The sequence below is a fragment of the Paramormyrops kingsleyae genome, chromosome 18 (assembly GCF_048594095.1).
Source record: "Paramormyrops kingsleyae isolate MSU_618 chromosome 18, PKINGS_0.4, whole genome shotgun sequence".
Taxonomy (NCBI): domain Eukaryota; kingdom Metazoa; phylum Chordata; class Actinopteri; order Osteoglossiformes; family Mormyridae; genus Paramormyrops; species Paramormyrops kingsleyae.
The window spans coordinates 22,582,966-22,609,354 of NC_132814.1; the positions used below are offsets into that span (position 1 = coordinate 22,582,966).

The following is a 26,389-nucleotide window of genomic DNA, read 5'->3' on the forward strand; positions in this document are numbered from 1 at the left end:
TGGTTTGGTGGGTACTTCTTTTGCCTCACACGTCCACTCTCACTATGTGTGTTTCCTCTTTAAGTCCAAAGATATGCAGTTTTGCCGAGTGGCGTGTGTAAGTTGACCGTTGTTTGTAATTAACCTGCCAATGCCCTGCGATGGTCCAGACGGTGAATATGCATCCTACGATGTTCTCTAACTTCTGACCGGCACAAGCGGTTGGTAGGTTTAAAAAGAATGCCTTATAAGAGACTACAGGCGGCTAAATTCTTGTATTGCCGATACAAACAGTCTGTAGGGTTTGCAAACTACCACAAAGCTTTCGATGCAGCTGATTTTAGTTTTATAATGGAATAACATTGATACTTTTTTTTAATTGATCCTCGTGGGGAAATTGTCTTTTTACGCCTCCCCCAACTTGTTCTTTGTAGAGTAACCTGGCTACGAAGGGCAGCCACCTGTTGGGGTGCCCAGGGAGCTGGCGGTTAAGGGCCTTGCTCAAGGACCCACAGACATGCTACGGCTGGGTTTAAACCAGTGACCTTCTAAGTACAGGCACACAGGCTTAGCCCACTGAGCCACACGCTGTCATAAGATGCCATAAGACTACTTGCACTTCAGATAGCGTGACACTCAAACCAGATCCGCAATAGTTGGCAACCCTGGTTGTGACTTTGACCCAGTATGTACCAGTCAGTGCCACTTCTCTTTGATGCTGTTTGACATTATGATCTGGGTCTAGGAATCTGCAGAGGGGTCCCTACATTTTCTGTGTACAGAGACGTATGCATGAAATCAAACTGATAACCCAAAGGGCAATCGGGCATTAATCTAAAACAACATGCTTATGAAATATGGATGACATCTTTTAGAGGGAATGAGGTTTGTGTTGCAGAGATGGTTTTGTTGGTAGACTGACAAAAGAAAGCACAGCCAAATTTAGTCAGTTCATTTAATATTGCATAAAATACAATTTTATCAGCTAAACATTGGATCTTCACAAAAAAATACTATATGAATTACACAAAAGGCTTAATACTTCGTTCTAAATCTGTAGGCAAGGATAATAGTTGTTTCATTGTTCTTGGGCAGGACACTTTAAAATATGGTCCATCAGTAATGTACTTAAGTTTTAGGGAGTGTGGAAAACTAACGTGAAGTAAATGCACATCGCTTAAATTCCCTTCCTTCCAGTCTGGACCCATCAGTACTTTAAGAAAAACACAGAGGTGAGGAAACCAGACATGTATTTTACATACCTGTAAAACATTTCAGAATTAAATTCAAGGCAATATTTGATTCAAGTTGTCACCAAGAACAGACCTACTTAAGTTACAAGGGCTCAAACAGTCCCATGCAATGTTACAAAATGTTCCAATTATTTTCTAAATCTATTCATCACATATTGAGAAAACCCCTTATTGTATATAAATGAAGCTGAAGCATAGGAGTGACCAGGTTTTAGTTAAGCTTATTCTTTAATAAATGCAACACTGCAGAGCAAAACGTTTCTAGTCACCATTAACTCTGGATTTGATGTCGAGTAAAATTAGAAACTTTGGTTAAATGTTTTGGCCTATTTCAGTGATATCTTTGATAAGACATCGGATTTAAATAGCCAATGAATGTTAACTGACAAACTATCATGCAGTTACATCAAATGATGACGTGAGCATGCAGTTAAGTCAGGGAATACGTTTATTAAAAACTAATTGGAGGGAGGGGCAAAAAGGTTAAAACATGGATTATTTTGGAGGCTTCAATCCATATGTGCAAACTGCAATGAGATTCCAGCTCTGTGCACTGCAACACACACCTTCATTAAAAGCAGTGGTCAGATTACCTCCAAGAAATCCACAACTAAAATCAAAACTCCATTCTGCAGAGTCAGACGTTAAATTAGCAGCCGGATTTAGGAATTCTGACCAACCCTTAAAGAAAAGAGAGACCCCAATACCCTTGACATGAACTGGAAACATTCTCACGTATAAAATTTGCAGTAGTTGCTGGCAGCAGCACTGGACACACGTTCAGGCTTAAATTACATTAGCTTACATTTCCGCTCTCTGTCAGTGCACAATTACATCAGTTTGACACGGTTGAATTAAAACCGTTTGCTCCCAGAAGATTACCGTCATTGTTACCAGGGCATGACAACTTGTAGTAGGCAGTTTGGACTTGACATCAACAACCCTTTGGCTTTGTAGATAAACAGTATAAGATACCAAGGCACAAAGGCAAAAAAGTCTTCGTTTACACCATGATGCACTACTGAGCATAGTGCCAACTGCTAAAGACTGCAACTTGACATCAAGGCAAACTTTTCTCTCTCCTGTTCATAAAGATTGGCACAGGAGAGGGGGGTAAAGGGCAGAAAACACAGCACTAGAAGTGTTCCTGTGAAGTGTTGTGCAGTGAAACTCAAGTTTAAATACCTTAGACCTTTTAACACACACACACACACACACACACACACACACACGGCGGTAATGGTTCTGATATTGCAGCACAATCCAAGCAAATGCCAGTTGAAGGCTTTGGATATCAACCCCTAAATCCAGACACTCAATATTCACAATAGACAGAAGTATTTAACAATGGTAAAATGTCCAGAATTACGAATCGGAACAAATGCGTAACACTGTCTGAAACAGTACATGACACAAAGAAAACAGAAGAAGGGAATCAGTGGCCTGTTACTTTTTTTGGGGGGAGGGGGGGAAAGAGAGGAAGAGAAACACTTTAAAACTACAAATGAAAAGGAAATTTAAAAATGTAAAAGACCCCTGTGCAGGGCCACATTGGAAAAGAAAATTTGTGTATTCCTATTAAAATTATGGCCACTGTGGTAACTGCGAATTCCTCTGGTGCCGACTTGTATGCAGAGTTATTTTGCTAGGTGCATTTACATTAATGTGTCGATGCACCACCCACTAGGTTTATTTACGAGTGAAACTGCATCATGGTGAGCTTTGCATCATGACTTGAAAAAAGCCAGACATGTCACTATGCAAAAAAAAAAAAAAAAAAAAGATACAAAATAATAAAAACCCTGCACAAAAAGTTTAGCTAGGGACCTGATTAGGGGTCCTGCGAGGTAGCAGGCTGGTAGGGACAACTATCATACGTGTGCACAGGACGCTGGAAAGGACCCACCGTAAGTGGAGTGCAAATCTACATATAGTTAGTTGAGATGGAACATCATCTCATGTGGGCTACAAGATAAACACGTGTGCAACAAGTCAAAAGGCTACAGGCTCTGTGACATCCTCTGCCCCTCCCAATAAAGGAAAACCCACACATAACCTTCTCATTTGCATACATATGCAGGTAGTTTGAGGACCACTGATAAAGTGAAGGGGGGTTGGGCTGCTTAATATTTATCCCCGACCCCCGTAACATTTTGCCATATTGCAGGAATGTTATATTATTACAATGCATCTCACAGTGATAGACATTGATTCTGGAGAGCATAGGTTTTTTTTTTTCCCCTTTAAGAAATGCTGCCATCTGCTGAACCCAAGTGGAAATACAACCTATTCAAATTCACACACAAATCCCCATGTTCGCGGAATCTTTGCCATCACACTGCTTCCTCAGCCATTTTGTCAGGGTCGCTGGCTTTGAGAGGCGTGTTCACGTCGTCTTCCCGTTTCTCCTTCTCGGCTCGGTTCCCGTCCTCGCCTGCCAGTTTTTCCAGCCTCTCCTCCTCCCGCTTCTCCCGGTCTAAGAGCCTGTAGTTGATGCCCATTCCCACAAACAGGAAAACGCTGGCCACCATCAGAATGATTCCACAGCCATAGTATGTGTACTTGTAGTCATGGTAGATGTCATTAAACCGGCCTGTGGAAATAGAACAAGGTGTCAAATGCCATTATAGGTGATTTATACAACCAAGCAGGTCGTGCTGTCATCTAGATCTTCTATAAGTCCAGCGTGAGCAACATTTCAGCTATGTCCATGGACCAATGTGCTTTGAGTGGTAGGTCTACACACCATTGCCCTCTTGAATAACCACACGTATTTGCACATACCTCAAACCTGCCGGTAACCTGCATCTAGGTGTCTCATCTTTACTTCTGTCAACACGTTTTACATCTTTGTTGTATATTTTATTTATATGCCATCTTATTTACTCAATAACCACCGCCTGCACCAAAAATTCCTTGTACCTTTGGCACTGGCGAATAAGATTCAGATTGACTCTAAACACAAAGCCATTTAGTAACATTGATCAAGCTATTGAGAACGCAGTCTAAAGGTTACACGCTTTATGGGCCGACGCAACGTCACTCACCCAGGACAGGAGGGCCCAGCAGCACGGGTCCGCACTCCACGATGGTCACCAGACCCACCGCACTGGAGAACCGCTGTGCCCCGACCAGGTCCATCAGCGTCTCGAACAGCACGGAGCTCAGCCACCCGAAGGCGAAGCCGAAGAAGATGGAATAGACCACGAAGCCTGTGTAGTCTTCAGAAAGCGGAGCCAGAATGTGGCACACGCCGTTGTACAGGATCGAGGCGGCAAAGAAGTACTGCACGCGGGGCCGGACCCATCGAGTATTGGCCACGATTCCCATCGAGGGTCGGGCCACCATGTCCACAAAGGCCAGAATAGAGAGCAGAAAGGCGGCCTTGTCTTTGGGGATGTCTTTGCTCTTGGCATAATTACTGAGGAAGACCAACGGGGCAAAGAGGCCAAAGAACATGATGACGTTCCCAAGGATGTAGAGCAGGAAACCCCGATGGGCAAAGAGGGAGAGGTCGATGACAGAGTTGATCCTCTGCATTAAGGTCTTCTGCTCCACGGACTTCCCATCCACCCTGGTGTCGCCCTTGTCCTGGGACGGCTCCGGAGCCGGCTTGGGTCCGATGGGTCTCATGAGGGACCCGGCCACACAACAGTTGAGCAGAAGCCCCCCCAGGATTAAGAAACTTCCTCTCCAGCCGAACTGGTCGAAGAACCAAGTGTTGAGGGGGGCGAGAGTGGACAGGAAGACGGGGCTGCCCGCCATCGCGATGCCGTTGGCGATGGGCCTCCGCTTGTAGAAGTACTTTCCGATCATGGTGAGCGCCGGATTGAGATTGAAAGCCAACCCTAAACCTGCAGATGTTGAAAGTTAAGTAAATGTCAGCAAGCCCTTCTGTCACCTGATGCACGACAAGTCATTCAAAAAAAATAAATTGAATAAATTGCTCGTGTGAACCAAGCTGTACAAACACATGCACAATAAAAGAAAACTCATAGGAATCTGATTTCTATAGTGCGAAGGATCTGCCATATTGCACCGATGGACATACCTCCAATCACCCCAACACAGAAGTAGAGCCCCTCCACGGTGCTGCAAAACGAGGCAGCCACCAGCCCGCTGCCGGCCAGACAGCCCCCGATAATCATGATTGGACGACTGCCGTACTTGTTCACCAGGATACTGCTTATTGGACCTGAGAGGAAAGGGGTGGGGCATTAAATACACAGCTTTTTAAAAGGCAATTAAGCTTTATTCGCAGTTTGATATATATATATATATAAAAACTAAATTTAATGAACAATAGTGAAACTTGTCTGCGCTGCTGTCCCAGCATCGAAATGCAAAATGCATTCAGCGTCATGAGGTTGACAGGCCACAAGGTGGCACTCCAACCAAGCTTAACATGCCACGGCCTGAAGAGATGGGACTGCCTAGAAACTCCTGCAAACTGCATGTCCCTGCTAATGCTGTGCAGACATATAGTGGAGGCAGGATCATCCATTTCAGCCAAAAGACCACTGCAGATATGGTATAGCCTCAATCACTTTGAACAGGCAGACCACCTCAGTTCCAGGGCTTAAGACAGGTTACTTATGTTGACTTGACTAAATAGGGCTATATTCATGGTGAAAGTGTATGGGTATTAAAACGGATTGAACAACCAAAAAATGTAAAAGCTTTATAAAATTACGAAATGTTACAAACTTAAAATGATCCAAATAAGGTGTTTATGAACTCAACTAATTCAGACCGAAGAACCCAGACTACACGTGTGAAAACCCCCTAAGATCTTCACCTTAAGAGTGGTCTAGGCCCATGGCTTAATGTGTTAAATTTAATTGTATGTATCCAGGGGATTAAACTATCAACTAGCAAACCATAAACCAAGGTTGGCGAACCTCGTCTTTCACATGAGAACTACGTGATCATGACGACGGGAAAAACGTTCTTTGAGGAATTGATGCACATCGCCTCCCGGGTCCGTTCCATGTGGAGGTCGCACGCTCTCCCTGTGTTCGCGTGGGTCTTTGCCGGGGGCTCCGGTTTCCTCCCACAGCCCAAAAGTGCGCGGGACAGACTGATTGGCGTGTCTAAATCGGCCCTGTAGTTGTGTGATTGTGCGCCCTGCGGTGTGTTGGACGACTGCCCAGGGTTGGTTCCCGCCTGCGCCCGTTGTTCCCGGTTAGGCTCCGGGCCCCCCGAGACCCCAGTGGGGATTAAGCGGTTACTATAATGGATGGATGGACGTCACCTTACATCCGACGTAAGGTCTGCAGCCCCAAACAGCTTCTCAGTGTCCATTATTAAATAATCATCCAAAGGTTCTCTCCTTTTGCATCTCAGGCCATGAGCTCCAGCCTTTAAATGCCATTTTAAACAGCAAAAAGCCTCAAGGGAAGGAAGACAAACAACTGAACAAGTAGACTGCATACTAGTTTCACACAAACGTACGTAGAAGGCAGTTTTCTATAAACAGGTGGAAAATGAGCTTTGACAGGGTTAAGTGGCTGTAACTCAGCAGATTGACATTAATGAGAAAGACTTAAGGAAGCTGCCAGGGACTAAAGAGAATACAGCAGGATTACCGAGAAACTAGATAGTTTGTTTCATATGCTGTTACTGGTATGTCAGTCATTATTCATTTTGCCATCTCATTCAGACAGTAGCACCCAAACCCGTGAATTAAGACAATCATTAGTGTTAGTCTATATCCAGGTGCTTCACAACAGCCTAAGATTAACTCATAACGGTATTGGATGCTGCTTCGGAAAGTTTGCAGATACGAAATACCACTGGCAGAAGGGCACCACCTTTAACGTAATGACAGGGTCAGAAAAAAGATCAAGATTAAACTGAAGCTACCATTTGTTCTGAGATAAGAGAATCTGGTAGTCTTCCAATAGCATATGAGCTAATCAATCTCCAAAGCTGGAGTTTTGGTTAGTTATCTTCAGCCAATTTTTTGACTTGCCCTTTGAGCTTGAAGCATGTGTCCAAGACATGCTATGGCAAGAGTGCAACTGTGAGACTGATGCTGCTCCTGAACGAGGAAGTATTTGCACAAGGAGCGTTTCTCTCCGCATGCCAATGTTTAAACTCGTGATAAGGCTCAACGTTTACCAGGAAGAGGAACGCGAAACGTTGGCACTCTGCTTTCACACGTGTGTGGGGAAAATACGGGAAGTGTGGATAACAACTGGACTCTCTGCAGACTGTGTAGCTTCCTATTAACCAGCCTCGAGTTCCGTGAAGCAAAGAAGGGGAACAGACTCCGACGTGGGAACCGCCCAGGGTGACACAACACCGAAATCCACATAAAGGCACGCGTGTATTAAAAACTCTGTACGTGCCGGCGGCCACGGTGCTCCGCCCTGCCACAGAACAGGGGTGGCAGGAGTCAGCCTACCAGTCCCCGACCGGACTCATTGGCCGGACCTGTATTACATCACCCAGTGCCACCACAGGATTGGTGCTCAGGGGGTAGGGTTTAAACCACAGTATTTTGCAGAGCACACTTGACACAGTCATTAAAGGAGGGGGGTAAGAAACCCGCCAAGCGAGGCCCCTCTTGGGAAAAGATGAAGTTTCAGGATAAAATGTTCCTAGACAGGATCTTTATTCACTGGCCGGCTACAAAGGTTCTTATTGACCGGGCTGTATTTCACTGCTAATGTGCGCCGCTATGCTCCGGACCCTCGGGATTCAGCAGCCCCCCAGTCACACTGATACCCGGTTCCTCTGCTGACGTGGGGGACACAGTGACCTTGATAGAAGCCTCGATGGCATACTTGGTTACACAAGGAAGTACAATGGCGTGACACAAGAGGGAACCTTCACCCGTTGGCCATGTTTAGTTGTTTACTACAACTCAAACCACAAGGTTTGTTAGGGAAAGAAGGCATGGCTGGAAATAGCTTTTTTTTTTTTAGCTGGGGGAAAAAAATAAACCCCTCCCCCTGACCTCCCAGTGGAATACTGGCTACAGAGTTGGGAACCTCAGTTGTAGAGGTATGGAAATTTTATCTAGATATACATTGGTTTTATAATTACTAATGGAATAATCTACAGTTAACCAGGCATTCCACCTTTTAACTAGGATGTATGAAGCATATTCAAGTTTGAACTGAATGCAAGCAAATTCCCAAAAGACCCAAACAGAATCCCTGCACATTGAACAAAGTCTCAGTAAAGTTGACAGTGGACACAAAGCATGGCTATTGAATAAATTTAATCTGCTCACTGCACTGGACACACAGAAAAGGAGAGAGAGAGCACTTTATCTTCCTGCTTTACCCTCTTACTGGGTTTCAAACCTCAGACCGCTCTCTCACCGTGGGTCTGCGTCCCAGAAACATGTGATTTAGGCACAGATGTGGGGGCTGTGTGGAAACCAAGTGCAGAGGGCAGCGTGGGAGGTGGCTAAGAGGGTTAGGACACCGTGTCTGTGATTGGAAGGTTACCCGCTAGTTGCATCTGCTACAAAAATGAATCTGGGGTGAGACTTACTCCACCTGGACATCGACTTATGCCCAGGACAAGAGCAGAATGGATTACCCACTTCTCATTTTGAAGGACTTGCTTTCAAGTGGTCATACCTAAAGGTCTTGAGGAAAACTCGCCCTCAAACTGGGACAGGGTCCCTCTCTGAGGCACTTAAGGACTCAGGGATGCACAAAGCACACGCTGAATTTTTACCTTTTTTGATTCTTGGCACAATTATATCCACTCAACTGACTAAGCTCATATTTTACAGTATTTATCAGCTTTTAAAAGGTGGCTGCACTACACAGGTTACCACTGCTGCTCGCCGACAGCCACTAAATCCCCTTCCTAAAGCATTTTAAAAAAATAAATAAAATCAACAAATCCAACAGGAACGTGATGTGTAATGATACCCAAAAAGCACAGTTCAGTATGTACCTCTTTTGAAGTCATCGTCCAGTACGTTTTTAGTACAACTAACAAAAATTGTTTCTTTTTTCTCTTATTAAATCGAAGTTTTACCGAACAAAGTATGACCGTCTTTCTTAAAGTCTCTCAATACTGCTGCAACTTAAGTAAACTTTACTTTTATTAGTAAGTCAAAATATTCTGTCAATAAAAATATCCATTAAGATGCACATTTAGAAAATTAACTGTACCTGTTCTGTACTGTATTCACATCAGCAGCATTTCAGCTTCATATTAAAACTGTGCAACAAATATTGTCTCAAAAAAATACAGAAGTAGTATAACAAGAAATATCCATTATGGTGCAGCAGTGGAAGGTCCTCAAGTACTGGTTTATCTATGTTCACCATAACAATGTACGTATGCATAGTGGTGCGGCTTCACCTGCTTCTTTCCGAATGCAACTCAGGGAAACACACAAAAACACACAAAAAAAAGCCCCGCATTTGTTCGGTACGTGTGCCGTTACACCCTAGAACGACTATCCTGCTTACCCCCAGCGTACATGACAGCCAGCATGATGGAGGAGATCCAAGAGACCTGGCTGCTGGTGGCCCCGAAGATGACCTCAATCTCTTTGAAGAATACCGTGATGGACTTGGGGAAGGCGTAGGAGAAGCCGATGGAGATGAAGGCTCCCGCCACGACAGCCCAACCCCAGCCACCCTCAGGAGGAGTGTAACCCACAGGTCCACCAATGGCGGGTGGCATGGTTACTCTGGCTGAGTGTTCTTCAGTCGGACCTCACCACCTTGTAAGGGGGGAAAAAAAAAGAGAGTGAGAGCCGTGAAGGGAAGCTGTCCAGAGGCGCGGCAGCCATAAATATGTTAACAGTTGGTTTTCCAGGTGTCGAGAAGTTCCTGGGTACAGACATCCACAGTCCACTCTGCAATTACCGAACAGCTATACCAGAGACGATCCTCAAGTGCAGAAAGCCATTGACGCTTGATAAGACAGCACTGAAATCAGACCACGAGTTGCCTGAACATCCAATAGACTACATTATCGTGGCCTTACAAGCATTCTACATCCTTTAGCCTAACAGAATTTACATGTCATTACCCATTCCGAACCGCCAGGGTTTTCTGCAAGCAGCTGTTCTGTATACTATGAATGGACTGAAACAGCTTTCTCAAACTGACAGGTCTTTTGCAGCTGACTTTTTCTTGACAGGATAATACTCAGCTTCAGTCACACTACTCGAGAGGTAGAGGGGCAGCACACTAAGCAGCACTGATGGGAGTCTATGGTAGTCGTATCATTTCACAGAGCACTAGTGGTTTGGCTCAGGTAAGAACTGAAGGGACCGTACCTCATTGCAAGAACTCTGAAAACTCAAGGTCAAAAGTAAATGCCTACAAGTAGAGCTGGGCGATATGTCCTAAAAATAAAATCTCTGAATTTTTTCCACGATAAATCCGATTTCCGATTTTAATCGATTTCCCCCTCCCCTACTCAAAATCAAACTAAAGATGACAAATAAATGCTTCAAAACAAGTTTTAACTTAATTAATTTTTTTTTACATTAGAGTTAAAGTGCAATCTGACAAGCCAAAAAAGATGCTTGTGAGTGAGATGGCAGACCACGCCATTGTAAATACTTTTAGAAACTTGTAAAAACTTTTAGCATGTTAATGAATCCCGGCTGTTCCACAGTATGTATGGGCACCATGTCTTTTGCAATATACATCACGACAGCGTGTGTTATCGCCTTCTATCGTGCCCCATTCTTATCATATGGCACACAGTTCGAAAACATGTCAGGGACGGTTGCTTGCTTAACTTTGGATGTTGTGTTGGTGCTGCGGGTATTTTCATTTCGCTGGGAGCTGTACTTCTCCCACTCCGCTGTGTGCCTCTGCTTTAGGTGCTGGAATAAACTTGTCGTGCTGCTTCCTTTGGTCGCAACAGTTTTTAAACAGACTTTGCAACAAGGACTTGTTTGGTCTGTGTCCGACGGCGCAAAACCGAACCATTGCCGTGCTGTTTGTGAATCCGCTAGAGTGTTTGGGTGCGCTGCACTAATTTACCCGCGAAGAACGGTGCGTCTCATTAGTTCCGCTTTTGGCGCTCCCGTGTAAAATAAGCAAATTCGAATTAATCGATAAAATCGATTTATCGCCCACCTCTACCTACGAACCACATTATGATTCTCTGTCCATCATTCCCAGATTTCGTCCTCATGAACTCATTTGACCTGCTATTCCTATGTAAAACGCAAAGCAGTCAGCCTCTAGCTACTCACAAGATCCCAGTAAGGTCGACAGCCCTAGAGACCTACAAACCCACCAATGCACCGAAGACAAGCTCCTAAACAGCCTTGTAGCCACATAATTACACGGCTTAACTGCAGTTACTGTTTAACTTCAGGTGCAATTATGCTCAAATTCCAAGGAGTAGATGGCAAGCTTCCCACACCCAGAGACCATCTCCCACAGCAAGTCACAGAAGGGAGCTTCTGCCAAGCGAGACGAAGCTGAACATGTGACGTGTGTGTAGTTTCTCAGTTTATTTAAAACTGAAGTCAGCTGTAAACATGCCTGGCAAACCATAGCACAAGTCCCATTACTTTGGGTGCCTAGATTCAAGGTCCTTTACTTTTGTACATTAGTATATAAGACATGCCATCCAGTCAGTGACATGTGACAGGGTTAGACAGCACAAAACAGAAGTAGACCTAACTAGGAACAGGAGAGGCATGTATTTATGGAATAAATATGAACCAGAAGGAAGAGCTGAAACAAACAGTCAATCCTGCTGCAACGCGACTAATGTATTCCAGAAAAACCTTGTTTCGCTAAAATTGCACGCTAATATATACAATGGGAAAAATAAGAACAGGGGTATACGACAACTTATGGCAAACAAAATGATTTAAAAAACAGTGATACCAGTGACTAAATATGTATGATATTTTATTTAAAAAGCATCTCATTAATAATCTCCTAATAATACATCCTATGAATCATGAAAATTCCCTAGTAACTGCGTCAACCGAATGTGCCAAACTCACCGAACTTATCAAATGCTAACAGTTACAGGAAATCTCTACTCCCATTTTGTGACCCCACTAGATGGTGCTATTGGTTTACTTTGGGGCATGTTTCGAGCCCCTTTTTGAACAGACAGCACCATCTAGTGGGTTCAGAAAATACAGCAAATGGTTCAAGGGTCATCATTTCGACCATAATGATGAATCGGGAGTAGTGAGCCGCATACACCATGTGATATTCCTTTACCCACCATGCAGGCAGGCAGGCACACAGCAGAAATACAAAGGATTACGGTGTGCAGAGGGGCACTGACAGCAACATGGGTATAGACACTCCACAAAAAGCAGATTTAAAAAACAGTGCCGTTTATGATAGATTCTGAAAATATCAGGCAAATTAAGACTGACCTGTGCGATGCATGGATGTACAAAAAGTCACGATTCTTTTACATTTGAAAACTAGGATTCAACAGATTCACTGAAAAGAACGATTCGTTCACCGAATCGGGCATCACAATCCTCCACTCGGGTAGTTTTTGCGTGCGAGTAGTGGTTCTGGCCAAGATCATATCGCGTTGTTTGCGTAGTGCTTCTCTCCCGACTGAAAAACACGCAAATAAAAATGCGATTCTGCATTGATCAGTACCCAAGTCCAATGCAATAACAGCGGAATAGATTTACAGTGTGATGCCACACGCTGTAGCAGGACTGACTGTATGGCTCAATAGAGGATTGGTCTAAATCTAATATGAAATAAATAATAGAAAGGGCTGAAATAAGAAATATGGAAAAGTATTGCTGTCCCATAAAGTGTGCATTTATGAGGTTGGAGTATTTTGAATAAGCAGCAACCGCAGCAGGGGGGTTGCCACATAAAGTCCACATGCCTCTGCTCTTGAAGCCGCAACAGGGCGAGTGCAGTACGGCAGCTATGCAGGGCCCGGAATGGAATGGGGGCCAACGCCAGAGAGCCATTTACAGAGAGGGAGGTGTGGAAATGAACAAAGGGAGCAATGCAAACGACAGCCCTTCACATAAATCAAATGCATTTATGCTGGGGTAGCCTGGACCCCCCCCCCCCCCCCCGCTAGATAGCGGCCTCCATGTTCAAGAACAGGCTTATACCTCAAAAAAGGCAAGACGAGCAACCAAACGTTTACAATTTACTAACAGTCCATCGCACAGAAAAGCTCGAGTACAGATTTGAAACGACAATGAAACAGCGATTTACAAGAAATGCACAAGACACCTTCTGGAAGTCTGTTTGCATGAGGTACTGGTGGCCCTAGTGCTTGCCCTTAGCTCAAGGACTCCTACCTTGCTGGAATTCACCCAAAAAAGGGCTCTCAGCTGTTCTTGATCAAGCTTCGAGGCTGGAACACGCACACAGCCACAGTGGATTTGCGATCTGTCCAGGAAACCCAGAGATAGAAGCTGCACAGCCTCCAGGAGCAAAGGAATCTTCTAGCCAAAGTCCAACCAGGTCCACCCTTGGCCAGAAATGGCAGATAACCCTCAGATAATGAGCTCAGGCCACACCAGAGCCCCTCTGACACACTGAATGACAACAGCGTGCAGAGCTTCACCTTTACAGTCCTTCAGAGGCCCACCGCGCAAGTTCACATGGACAGCCATTGGCTGGCTTCAGGCTCCTCCCTCTCCTGACCACACCCCTTCGTGCCAATAAGGCTGAGAATCAGCCCTGACCTCACACTTTGATCCAGTTGTCTCAAGTGCCCAGTTCGATTCAAATATTTTGCCAAAATAATGTCTTTAGAACAACACTGAGAATCAATACATTGTCTAGATTGACCTTTGCTAATGTTTGACAATGTTAATGTTTGTTTAAACAAAGAGCAGTACAGTACATTTAGAACTAAAGTTTCAGCTCAACAAAACCAAACAGATGCAGTCAGATAAGCAATATCACAACACAACACAATCTATTACATTGAGGCAGGTTCTCTTACTGAAACGATCACTCCCCTAGCACATGCACATAAAAGCGTGTGCAATGATCAGCCAGTCCCATGACCATGGATCGCTACAGGGCTATGCATTTCACTGCAGTGGAACAGAAAAATATGGAATATATGTAGAGTTCATAAACACAATATTGGCGAGGAGATGCCGCCAAAGCTAGACAGCCAAGCTAGCAGTAGCTCTGACAGCGAAAATGCATATGTTCAGAATACATTTATTGTCACTGTACTTGGTAGTACAGCGAAATTAAGATGCAACTCCAAAGTAGTTCATAATAAAACAAATACAGACATATATCCTTAAAAAGTACACATACAGAACATGCTATAAAATGGCTACGAGGATTATCCCTATCCTGCATTTTGTCTGTACTTTAAGTGCTGAAATAAAGTGCTATTTAGAAAGAGGTGCGATTAAGAAAATGTAATTGCCTTGAAATTCCAAACAAGTCCTTTCTGCAATAATTCGTATTTTGTTCAAATCAGTTTTTGTTAATTTCACACAATACTGAATAACCTGAACCTGTCAAAACCCGTGAGATATTCTTTTATCCATCACTTCTACTCACACTTACGTGTGGCTGGGGAACACAAAGGTGTTAGCATATTAGCAGAGCGACATCCATGTTCATTTATAAATTACACCATTCAGAGTAAAAAGGCCAGAGTAAACAGGTTAATAGCTGTAAACGATGACAGACATGTCCAGCGAAGTCTGCTTTATGGACTATGGAGACTATGCACTCTACTTCCAGCTTATGCATTTCTATACATCTCACTAATAACTGCACTGCACCAGTGACTAAGCGAACCACAGCTAGTGAACTCGAAGAGCAGCAATGTGCAAGAGTTGCTGTCAACTTAAAGCGCTGAACCTCATTACAGCCGAGATCGCCTCATCATTCATGAAGACGACTTAGCACACACTGCAGAAAGTCTCGAAACCAGTGTCCATCTCTGTCTGCGGACAAAGGTCTATGGAAATAAAATACAGCTGGAAAACTGAATATGGAATTTAAAGCTACTGTGGTCACAGGCTTCTCATGGACAAGCCGCTGAGCGCTCAGGAAAGCCCATGCACTACCCCAGAGTTTCTATATTGCCTGACTTAAGTTCAGGCTTCAGATCACTAATTTCACTTCAAAACAAGGGGCAAATTAAGTGAAAATTTAGTGAAAATTGATTCTCAAAGTCACAAGGAAAAGGCATAAAATGACAAAATCGATATCTGGATTTAGTGAAAAATCGATACAGAATCATCAAAAACTAGTATTGAGATAAATCACAATCGATTTTTCTCCCCCCTTCCCACCCATAATAAGGAACTAATTTGAGACACACAAGTCTTTGCAAGGTGTGAAATGCCGGGGGGTAACCATCTAATCATCATATCCAATTAAGTCCAATTCCAAAAAACATCTATTTGGTAGACATTTATCTGATGCAGAGTATAACGGTGAAAGAACGGTCAGCAAGTCCCTTGAACAGTTGTGGGTTAAGGGCCATGCTCATTGCCAGCGTGGTTTCGCCATATTTTGGGTACGAACCAGCGATCCTTCCATCACCGAGGGCTCCTGGTGTGCTAACCCACTGAGACAAACCCAGACAAGGTGAGTCGGCACAGCATGTCCCAGAAAACAAAAGGGGGCCTTGGTCATTGCTCTCAGGAGACTTTGTAGGACCTAACTACAGATGGTGGTTTTGATCTGGAAGCTTCCACGTCAGATATCCACAAAATCCTGAGAATCCTACTTCCTCTGACGATGGAGGAAGAAGGGGTGTGTTTGTCCAAACATAAGCCAGACAACGGGCCCCTTTTCAGCATCCACCCCCCACCCGGCGTGCGTTTTGCAATCTTGCCCTTTTCGGGGAGGATGTGGACGAGTGCATACTAGAGAGGCTCTTCCCGACAGACCGGACGGGAGGTACGGAAAAGCGGTTCCACGAACTTTGACATCCATGCTCTCACTTGGCCGAGCTTCGCAAGACAAATCAAAGTTCTTCCACATAACAGACCAAGCCTAGGCACTTCTGAGGGAGGAAGAAGCACAATATTTCATGTCTATTTAAAAAAAAAAATAAAAAAAAAAGCTTTTATCCAAAACTTTGTACATTTGAGAAAGTATGATCAGACAGTCCCTGGAACAATTATGGGTTAAGGTGAAGTCACCCTGCCAACCTGGGGATTTGAACCTACAACCTTCTGGTCACCGGTGCACTGTCCCACTGAGCCTTATAACATCCCCAGCTGGTTAGTCCCTCCAGTATTCATAAGTGAGGGGCACAAGTCGGGCCAACTTGCACTGAGGGAATTAATTTTACACATTTTTGTCCGAATCAAGAGGCAAACAGTCCATTCAAATAAACAGTTAAAATGTGCTTCACAAGCAAGGTATAGAGACAGCTCTTAGTGGTGGGCACCCCACAGAGGAGGAGAGTAACCCAAACCATCCCCCATACATCTAAAACATTTTTTTAAGCCGCAAGACTGTCTCAAAGTCGGCTGGAGTTTAGAAAGGCAAATTCACTGGAAAGGAATTGTGAAAACTCAATTCATACCAAAATCTTTAAAAAACAAAACCAACCCATCTTTTTCAAAGCACAAAAAATGACTTCTGACTGAAAAGGATAACTGATAAAAAAAAAATAAGCAAGTCTAAACTCACATACCATGTTTCAGAAGAACTTTACTGTAAAGGTGTGTGCCAAAACGAATTACAGGAATTAACGGAAACATACAGGTCTTGTTTAGGACTGGGAACTAGCCCTGACCTCACAATTCGATTTACAATTGCCCGATTGGATTCAATTTTGATTCTTTTTAAATTCACATTAATGATATTCACTAATGTGCAATTAAACCAGATTTGTGGTTAAAAAAAAAAAAGAAACAAACACTGTAGCGTTAACCTTGCAGAATAAAGGAATGTAACTTACCATTACGGCAAAAATATGCAAGCATGAAAATATATTCTTGTACTTGCCTGTGAATACACCAAAATATTTTCTCCTCACTTTTCCCTCTGCAGTCCTTGTACCCAGTCACAAAAAAAAAAAACTATAGACTTTGTTGCTTTCATTTGCCAGTGTTACCCATGACTTTGGGGGAGAAAGAAAAAAACAAAACAAAACAAAAAAAAACTCATAACCGACAGTAGGCTACATCCAATAACATTAGTTCTCTTCACATTGAAATGAAAAGCAAACAATTTATAAAACATTATTTTGCATCACTGTAAGCAGGATACTGAGTATGACCGGCACGACAAAGCCCCAACTTAACTCGACTTACTTGCATGCATTCACATGTTGGAATACTCTTACCACGACTGACAATGCACCAAGATGGCGGGGCAAGGCAACTGCGCACTATTGCAACCCTGGTTACAGAAAAAGTAGCGCTACCTATGCGATAACAGGACCAATACAAGTAAAATTCAGCAATAACATTTTCAAAGTTATGGGAGGAAAAATAAGCTAAATTTATCGGGATGAATTTTGGCATTTTGTGAATGGATATTGAATCATCAAAAACAGGATCACGATAAAGATTTTTACCCACTCCCAGTATCTATCCACTAATCACAAAATCTGCTGCCATTTCCATCTGAAAGGGATCCAACACCACAAATACCTCATACCTACAACTTCCTTGCTGGGTGAAGGTTTCCAAAACTGACAACTACTGATCCCTAAAATAGTACAAATACATAACTACATAAAATACACTGCAATTTGACTATTCTGCCCACATAAAGCTCACATCTTGTGGAAGACGCGGCTGTGGGATTTTAATTACCAGCTGCAGTAGGATTCAAGTAGGAGTCTTCCTTGGAAGGGCACTGGAAGCAGGGCAGTCTGGTTCCAGTGTACATACTGGCTAAACAGTCCAGGGCTGCTAGGAAGACTAAGTGACCACCTGGAAATGCATCTCCGCGTGTCCAGTCACTGGCCACATGCCGTTTTTGTAAATCGATTTTGGCAGACAGCCCCACAAGACAATAAGCTTTAAAATCTACAAAAAGCTTAGCTAGCATATGCTAATATGAGTAAGCAACGTGTAAAGAGCCCCAGGGACCCAACACAGCAGTAGCTAGGGCCTACGATCTTTTATGCTACTTGCATGTGAAATACACAGAGTACAAGGTTAACAACATAAAATGCAGCTCAGAAATGTTAACGCAGGATAACCCAAATAATTTCCTCCAAGTCACATTGAGCAGACGGTTCGAGGGGATGTGGAGATCTTAGGAGAATCAAAATCAGAATGCCGGGCCTATGCAGTAGCCCCTCAGGCTTCATGAAATGCTGGAGACGGCCTTAATTCCCTTGTTCCATGCATGGTTTTCTGCCTTTGATGTGAGAAGAAACTCCTCCAGCCTGCGCCATCCATGAAGAGCAGCTCTGTTGAAAAGCGTTGGCATGCTGACCTCACGAAGCAGGAGGTCACGTTCTGCGGGCCAGCAGCACACCCTGCTGAGCTGGGGCCAGACGTCAACTTCCCACTCAGTATGATGCAGGCTCAGCCATGAAAGACGCTCGCGTCCTCTGATCTCATCCTGGAGAACCACGCTACTCCTAGCAGACTAGCTTAGCATTAGCTACCTGCAAACAAAGATCTGACAGTCCACCTGACCTGAGCCAAGCTCCTCCAGCATATGGGGGGGGGGGGGGGTCAGGGCAGATGAGAATGAATAAGAAATATTTAGGTTCTTTAATAATTTAAACACCCCCCCCCCCACACACCCACACACACACACAAAACCTTGCTTGAATCACTTCTGCATGCGCATAGAAATTTCTAAATTCTCTACCACTGACAAAAGACTGAATGAGCCATCATTCATGGTAAACTGTTCTTGGGACTGACTTTGAAGTTTGCTCAACTGTGGCTGCATGACAGACAGAGGCCTATTTAAACTCAACCAATGTGCAGGCAACTTCATCACCTAAGTCAGTCCACGTTTCTGCTTCCTCTCAGCTCCCAGCGCACCTGTACCAGGTATTTGGTGTTTCTGATTGGCTGGAAGCAGCAAGGGAGCAAAAACGTGGATTGTCCGGGGTTCCCCGAGAACTGGGTTGGGAAACACTGATCTAAGTCTTTCAAAGAGTGTCCACAAATATCCAAAATAGATCCCCATTTACATCCACACATTACAGCAGCTAAGAATTATAGGGGCATTATATTATGTGCCCAATGTTTGAAATTAACTTTAAAATTTTGAAACAACATATTCTTAGGCCTCACTGTGAGGCAAATGGGGAGGATGTAGGGTAGATAGTCCGGCTTTTTAAATGCTTCAGATGGTCATTTCGTTTCCACCATTGTCGAAATCCACACACACAATCACTTGTAAGCAGCACTTACACAATAGGTAAGGAAGATCATTTGGACATTGGGAATCTCTCCCCTGAGCTTAATTTAAATCAAGGCACCTTACAAAAGACTGACTTCATGGGAATAGTTATGAGGTGAATGACTGAAAGGCCCCATCTGGTTTTAACTGCCTTACAGGGATATGTGAGATAACAGATCTGTCCTTCATACATCTATGCAGCTAAAGCGGGGAGGAAAATACACATTTAGCAACTGCTTTTATCCAAAGTGACATTCGACTTGGAGAAAGCAGCGTCAAATCATCCCTGGAGCAATCGATGGGTTAGGGGTCTTACTCAAGGGTCCACACAATGCAATGACTCTGCTGACCCAGGGATTCAAACCTGCAGCCTTCCGATAACAAGCGTCTTAACCTGCGTAGGGACACACAACCCTCTCCAGTATTAGACAAGCTTACAGACTTGTGGTGGTCAACCTCAGACTGGGCATATAAGAGTCTTAGAAAGCATTCTACTTTTGCTAGTGTAACAGGTTGTTTTGTATTTATATAATTTCACAAAAAAATCTTCTGTAGTTTATTTTGTGTTTACTTTATGAACTAAAATCCAATGGCTGAAACTACGTTTCCCATCATGCCGCCTCTCCTATATTAGCCGCTCGTGCCTCTTCCCTCTCACTTCTGTTCTGTTCGAGGGAAGAGGTAAGAGCATGGGCGCGAGCCTCCGAATAAGCCTACAGAAATTTAGGCATAATGGTTATAAGAAATGAATAGAGTGCACGTTTGTTATGGATTTATGTTGTAGGTGGGCAGGAGAGCTGAGCTGTTGGGGAATCGTAGTTTTGGTAAATCCACCAGGTCGACCGGTCAATAAAGGGATGACGGCGGATGTGCAGCACCCCCAGTTGGAGTGACTCTTCTCTTCCTCTGCACCCACACGGCATCAGAGCACCATGAGACACAGCGCAGAGAGAGAGCACTAAAACGCTTTAAATGTTTGTCTTTATGACCATTGATTGATCGGTCTCACCGCACGGCACGAAGCAGCCTGGGACCAGTCACACTAGCGGTACAGGGTCAATTTCAAATTGCATCATACAAAAACTGTGGAAATTGCACCCTCTCCCCGAATGGATTGCGGTGCTTTCCAGTTCCTCTGATAACTTTTTTTGCCCAAACCCAAAAGGAAACAATGCAATTCCGGAAGCGGAGTAATGGACAGCGACTAGAAGAGCAGAGTGCGACACGGAGCAGGCAGCATGAAAGGCGAGCGTAGAGATGTTCACACACCCTGATCTTGCGGAACGGCTTCCCAATGCGGAGCACTTTGCAATTGTGCCTCGGAGAACATCCACCTTACTGGGGGACATTTTTAGGATTTGCGCCTTTATTATTGCGCATTAAACCTTGATAATTAAATTCCTTACCTTATATTAAAGGTAGAAATCAAGGATCATGAACAAGTATTTACATCATTTGATTTCATAAGAAGCCCACAGACTAGCAATTGATCTCACTGACAAGGCGAGAATCATGAAGCAAAAAAATAAATAAAAATTATATATACATATAAAAAACATTCTCCCCACACTAAATTTCCCTTCACCTATATGGTTAATGGACATAACAGTGACACATTTTCCCTTTAAACATAGAAGTAATAATCAAACTTTTTGAAGTAACACCCACCTCACACTCAAGGGGTCCTACTGTGTCATTTGATCCAGCTTTGACAAAGACCTTTATTAAGCCTCTATACCCCTGATCAGAAGGTTGCTGGTTCAGATCCCATGGCTTCAGACTGTTGGGCACCCCAGACCCTTAACCCCAATTGACTGACCCAGCCATCTGAATCATAGGTTGCTCTGGATAAGCATTTACTAGATAAACAAAACGTAAGTACACGGGTGGATCTGATAGGTCAATTCAAAGGGTAACTCCACCTCTGTGGACATGTAAATAACTAATTAAATGAAAGCAGTCACAGAACAGAACTGGTATGTACCAGCTGGGTATGACCTATAGGGTGCTTGCAAGAACTGGACTGAACCACAGGCTCTCAGTGTTAAGTACAATACTGAGCTCCATCGGAAAATGATCTTTAACCCACCCACCCAAAAGCACCATCAATGCAGCTAGTATTGCAGATTATACAGGAAGGATCTTAACACACCAACGAAAAGCTGATTTTTGACTTTAGCCTGTGGAGGGATACAAATCCAACCAGCGACAAGCTCTCTCCACAGGAACTCCATGGCTGACACCTGGAACCACACCTGGAACCCCACGCGAGTGGCATTAAGGGCGTTAAAGCGGGTGTTACTCACTGCCGAACTTCGAGAAATTCTCTGGGCTAAAGGGGGATGTGACATTAAAGGGGAGGGGGGGATTGCAACACAGCTAGAAAGGCACATTTTAAGGGAGGAGCTGTATGGCTCAGCATAAGGGTATAACTTTGGCTGGAACATTGGGGGCAGGGGGGTGGTGGTTGAGGTCTCCACCCATTACTCGAGAAAAATGATTATTCAGAACTGGCCCAGCACTCCGACACCAAGCTTCATCCGCACCTCTATTTTTCTTGGGCTGTATCAATATTATGCAGCACCCTCAGTGCAAGACCTCAGCTATTTATTGTACTTTACATCCCATACTTGGTTTAATAGGTTTATTAAGTTTTGTGTGATGTCTTATGTCTAGTAGTGTTCGTAGATCAAGTTTTCTATATTGCACTCTAGTAATTTCATCTTTTTATTTTTAATTCATATATTATGCGCAAATGTTCCGTTTGGACATCTGCAAAATAAAGGAATTTATCTATATTTGAGTATGGGATCTGAAAACTAACATTCCAATGTACCTGTTCTTAGACTTGTACAAATGGCAAATAAAGCTTCATTCCCTTTCAGGCATAACACACAGATATCGGCGATATTGGTAGGAGATCAAATCTGAACCTGAGAATCGGTGGTACAAAGGAGGGTTTAACACAAAAGCGCAAAGTGGACACCGTTTTGTCTTTAGAATCACTACTGGCCACGATTGGGACAGACTTTCCCTAAACTTATTTGACCTTGACGAGTCGGGATTCGATTTCACAACATTGTCCGCGATGCGGGCGTCGCACGCAGGACGGATCAGTCAATGGGCCGGTGCCGCCTCGCTTAATACGTCATCCACCGCGCCGGGGACACGGGGCTGCCGGCTCTCCGCACACCTTTCATGGACTAGGGGGCATCTGCCCAGGACCGAGGCCAGAGACAGCGTATCCCTGTCTTCGGAAAGGCATTCAACAGACGCCTTGTGTTGATTAATAATAGCTTTGAACCCCATTTACTGATATCAGGGTTGCCAACTCTAACGCATCCGCCGTGACACGCACGCTTATGTAAGAAATCTTACGTTAAATCTATATTAATTCCTTTATAACCTTAATACCTACATCAAACGCGCTGGGATATTTTGCAAACCCTACAGAGTATTTACATGACAAAACTGTCACATACATGTGAATGCGTGTTCAGTCTCGTCTCTAACTGAAAATATCACTCTAGCCTGCTGACCAAAGTTAACAACCCAGCTGATATTAAACATCAAATAAGTCCGGGATAAACCACAATGGATTATGACGGGTTGACTGCATTAGTTTTCCCATTACATCGAAAAACTAAACATCGTTAAACTTATTACAATTGTACAACAAGCCTAAGCCAGCAGTTGAGACCTAAGACTGGTACTGAGACCTAAGACTGGTACTGAGACCTAAGACTGGTACTGAGACCTAAGACTGGTACTGAGACCTAAGACTGGTACTGAGACCAAGAACAGGAAGGACAAAAGCAAAGGCTTTAGATCACCCTGAGACCACAGACCCCATCCGCACACGTTTTTTTCCACTCACACCTCATCATTGTCATACTGTTTTGATACTCAAATCGCTGCAGAAACCCAACAGGGCCAAACTTAACTGCGATTTATTTTTATGAATACCCCCCCCCCACCCGTAATTTACGCCCATGGGCCCACCCCCAAAAGCAAGCGGTCATTCAAACAATCAGTCTATGTTAACATGCCAGCACGTACGATTCTGATAACTCCTTCCCATACTCGACCTGATAAAATAAGGGGTGATAATGTGAATCAGATTAACTTAGAATATGTTAACTCTGGCCGACATTTAATTAAAAGCAGCAGTTTGTCTCACTTATTACAACACACGTACACGTCGAACTCAAACCTCCATCCAAAGAATCCAGACATGTCCGTATTTAAGATATAAAGTTTGATCAACTGCAGATGGAGCGCGGGCCGTTTAAATCAGTGTTTCATTAATGTGTGTTTGACGGCTTTGGGGGTTTAACGCTTACTTAGAATCAAGCAAATAAGTCCCACTTAAAATGCAAAGCCCAAAATATTCTGTGCAGAACAATTTTTTGGAAAAGTTCCAAAGTCACTATTACGACCTTACGATCACTCACAGGCATAAAGTGGCTTCAAAAAGCTCCTGATTGCGGCACAAGTATAGAAAACAACAGAACTACTTTCAATGGCTAAAGTTAATAGAGAAAAGTCGGCTTTGTTCTTGCAGTTCCCCGTAAGCCAGTGTAAGGGGTGACTTTAATAGATCCCACGTGCGCTCTGGAACAAGCACAGCCCAAGCGCGCACGGAGGAGGGGCGCGCCTCTGCGCGGCCACGTCGAGACCGAGGATCGGGCTTTGATTACAAAAGATGTGGCGGTAAACTTCGGGTTACAATGCACTGCAAACGATCAGTCAGTAACAAGCAGCCTGTTATGAGTGTATGGCTTCTGGACGTGTGAAACGCGGAGCGGGTAAACGTGAAATAAAACATCAGTGCCCGAGTTTGGTAACCCTGCCCAGTTTACCACAACTTCGAAAACTGGGTCAGAACATCATGAACTACAACTTAGTACCCTCATCAGAAGTTTGCATCCAAACGCGTGGTATTGAGTGGAAAATGCTGCATTGATAAAATCACCAATAACTAAACCAGCAATATAAATTATACTATTTTGAACACGTGGACATTATGGTACCATTCGCGGAGTCGAATGAATTGTATGCAAGCCTATATGGTTTAACTATGCAGTAAAAGAACCTTGTGTATGGAGATTAACAACGACCCTAACAGTGTTGTTCTCCGTAACACCGTCGGAAAAGCTGCAGATTCACTCACCTTTAAACTTAAGAATAATTAGGTTATTTTCGCTCCTTTTTCTGTCTCCTGCACATCCGTGACCGAACGCCAGCAGAGTCCAGCGGATGTGGAGCTCCGACCAGCAGCGGCGTCACCATAACTTCGGCGGAGCCGCTGCGCATGCGCAGAGCGGTTGCAGTGTTAAGTGAGTCTTCCCAGTCTCTGGACCCCCCAGGGGGTCGCGATTACAGCAAGCAACCCGTTTCGCAAGTCGTTGACGGAACAGACGGAAAATGGGAGAGCCACGTCATGGCGTGCGAAGCACATTCAGGATTCAAGAGGTTTATTCGTCAAGTACAGAGTTGTACTCATACAGTTGTACTGAACATGTAGTGAAATGTAACCCTGGTCACCCGAGTAGCTGTGCATGATAAGAGAATAATAAAATATATAAAATAACAATATAAAATAAAAATATGAGATATGTTAAGCTGTACATACAGTCTATACATAAGTGATAAGGTAAAAGTGACGTGCAATATAAGCGCAACCTAGGGGCACTGAGACTTGTCCTGGTTTAGGAGACTTATGACCTGGGGGGAAAAGCTCCTCTTCATTATGATAATGCAACGTCATACAGCATGCTGTATTAAGATGTCTTTTCTGCTAAATAGTTTGAATTATATAATGAGTGCCTACAATCTATGTTTCAAGGAGGGAAATATGTGTTCCATCCTTGTATTTATCCTTGGAGCGCCCGTTTGCAAAAGTGTAGTATTTCTCCAGCAGACAGGTACTAGTTCTACCCCCCCCCCCCCCCTTTCACGAGATATCGGTGTGATCTCCCGTCTCCTGCGCCATAGAACGGGATCCTTGGATATGAGCAGTGCGGCGGCATCCACCCTTCGCACCCTGATCTGCCCTAACCCCATGCTTTCTATGTGCAACTGATATTCCTTTATTTATTTCTTTTCCTGAAATCTCCTGATAATAAGATAAGATTCCAAGAAAAAAGAATAAGAATACAGTTGGTTCAAATGATACAGAACAATTCAGACCCGCCCGGCAACTTGATGAAACGTTTTTGCGAGTACAGCGCGTGCTGACATAGCAGTTCAACGTTGCCTTTGAACGTATAGGAATGACAGGAATAATTTAACTGTTGGAAGGAAGCTGACGAAATTCTTTCTCCCCGGATTTGAAGGACTTTGGTTTATGGGATTTCTGGCTGATTTTTAGTTTCACCTAAACTTATTTTTTCATACTTGCAGTGGGCGTCAAAAATCTGGGACCGCTAGTAAAAATGTTTCTATTTTGTATTGATGTATAATTAATTTAATACGAAAATGTTATTTCCAAATTATATCTGAGTGAAAAGTTGAATCTTGGAAAAAGTAGAAAACAAAAATGAATTGCAGAATTTCCTAGCCTTTGGTGTGTTTCCCCAACTCCCTTTTATTTTCGTCACAGTGCACCTCCTCTGTACCACAGGTTTGTGGAAAACCTGATGAGCCGTTCTGCCCCAGTGTGACTTGAGAATGTTCCAGAGATCATCCTGTGACATTACAGTACTTCTCGCTTGGCTTTCTCTGCCTCCATAAATGTTCGATGGGGTTGAGGTCAGGTGCCTGTGGAATCAGCACTACGCACGCTCCTCTTTGTTCCTGCAAAGCTTCGGGGAATGTTTGCGGTCATTATCCTGGTGCAGCATCAATTCTTCTGCAATAGAACCAAACCAG

The 26,389-nt window shown here is 43.8% G+C and overlaps 1 protein-coding gene across 2 annotated transcripts; it reads right to left on the reverse strand.

Moving 5' to 3' along the window:
• Positions 1 to 920: 920 nt before the first annotated feature.
• Positions 921 to 24,828, reverse strand: LOC111855300 (monocarboxylate transporter 1-like). 2 transcript variants are annotated; one of them, XM_023834190.2, is made up of 5 exons: positions 24,690 to 24,828; positions 9,680 to 9,936; positions 5,284 to 5,427; positions 4,280 to 5,086; positions 921 to 3,825 (listed from the first exon to the last, which is right to left on the reverse strand). In XM_023834190.2, exons 2-5 carry the CDS (start codon positions 9,894 to 9,896, stop codon positions 3,566 to 3,568), a joined length of 1,428 nt encoding a protein of 475 aa, XP_023689958.1. In that variant the 5' UTR covers positions 9,897 to 9,936; positions 24,690 to 24,828; the 3' UTR covers positions 921 to 3,565. The 2 variants fall into 2 exon arrangements, with proteins under 2 accessions (XP_023689958.1, XP_023689960.1); XM_023834192.2 differs by lacking the exon at positions 24,690 to 24,828 and adding an exon at positions 13,495 to 13,723.
• Positions 24,829 to 26,389: the final 1,561 nt, after the last annotated feature.

Bases quoted from the DNA above. Each gene is read 5' to 3' on its own strand.
- LOC111855300 (XM_023834190.2), bottom strand. From the start codon at position 9,896: ATGCCACCCGCCATTGGTGGACCTGTGGGTTACACTCCTCCTGAGGGT. The intron at 5,428-9,679 runs GTAAGCAGGATA...CTTTCCTCTCAG, and splicing joins GGCTGTCATGTACGCTGGGG to GTCCAATAAGCAGTATCCTG. The intron at 5,087-5,283 runs GTATGTCCATCG...CAACATCTGCAG, and splicing joins CTGTGTTGGGGTGATTGGAG to GTTTAGGGTTGGCTTTCAAT.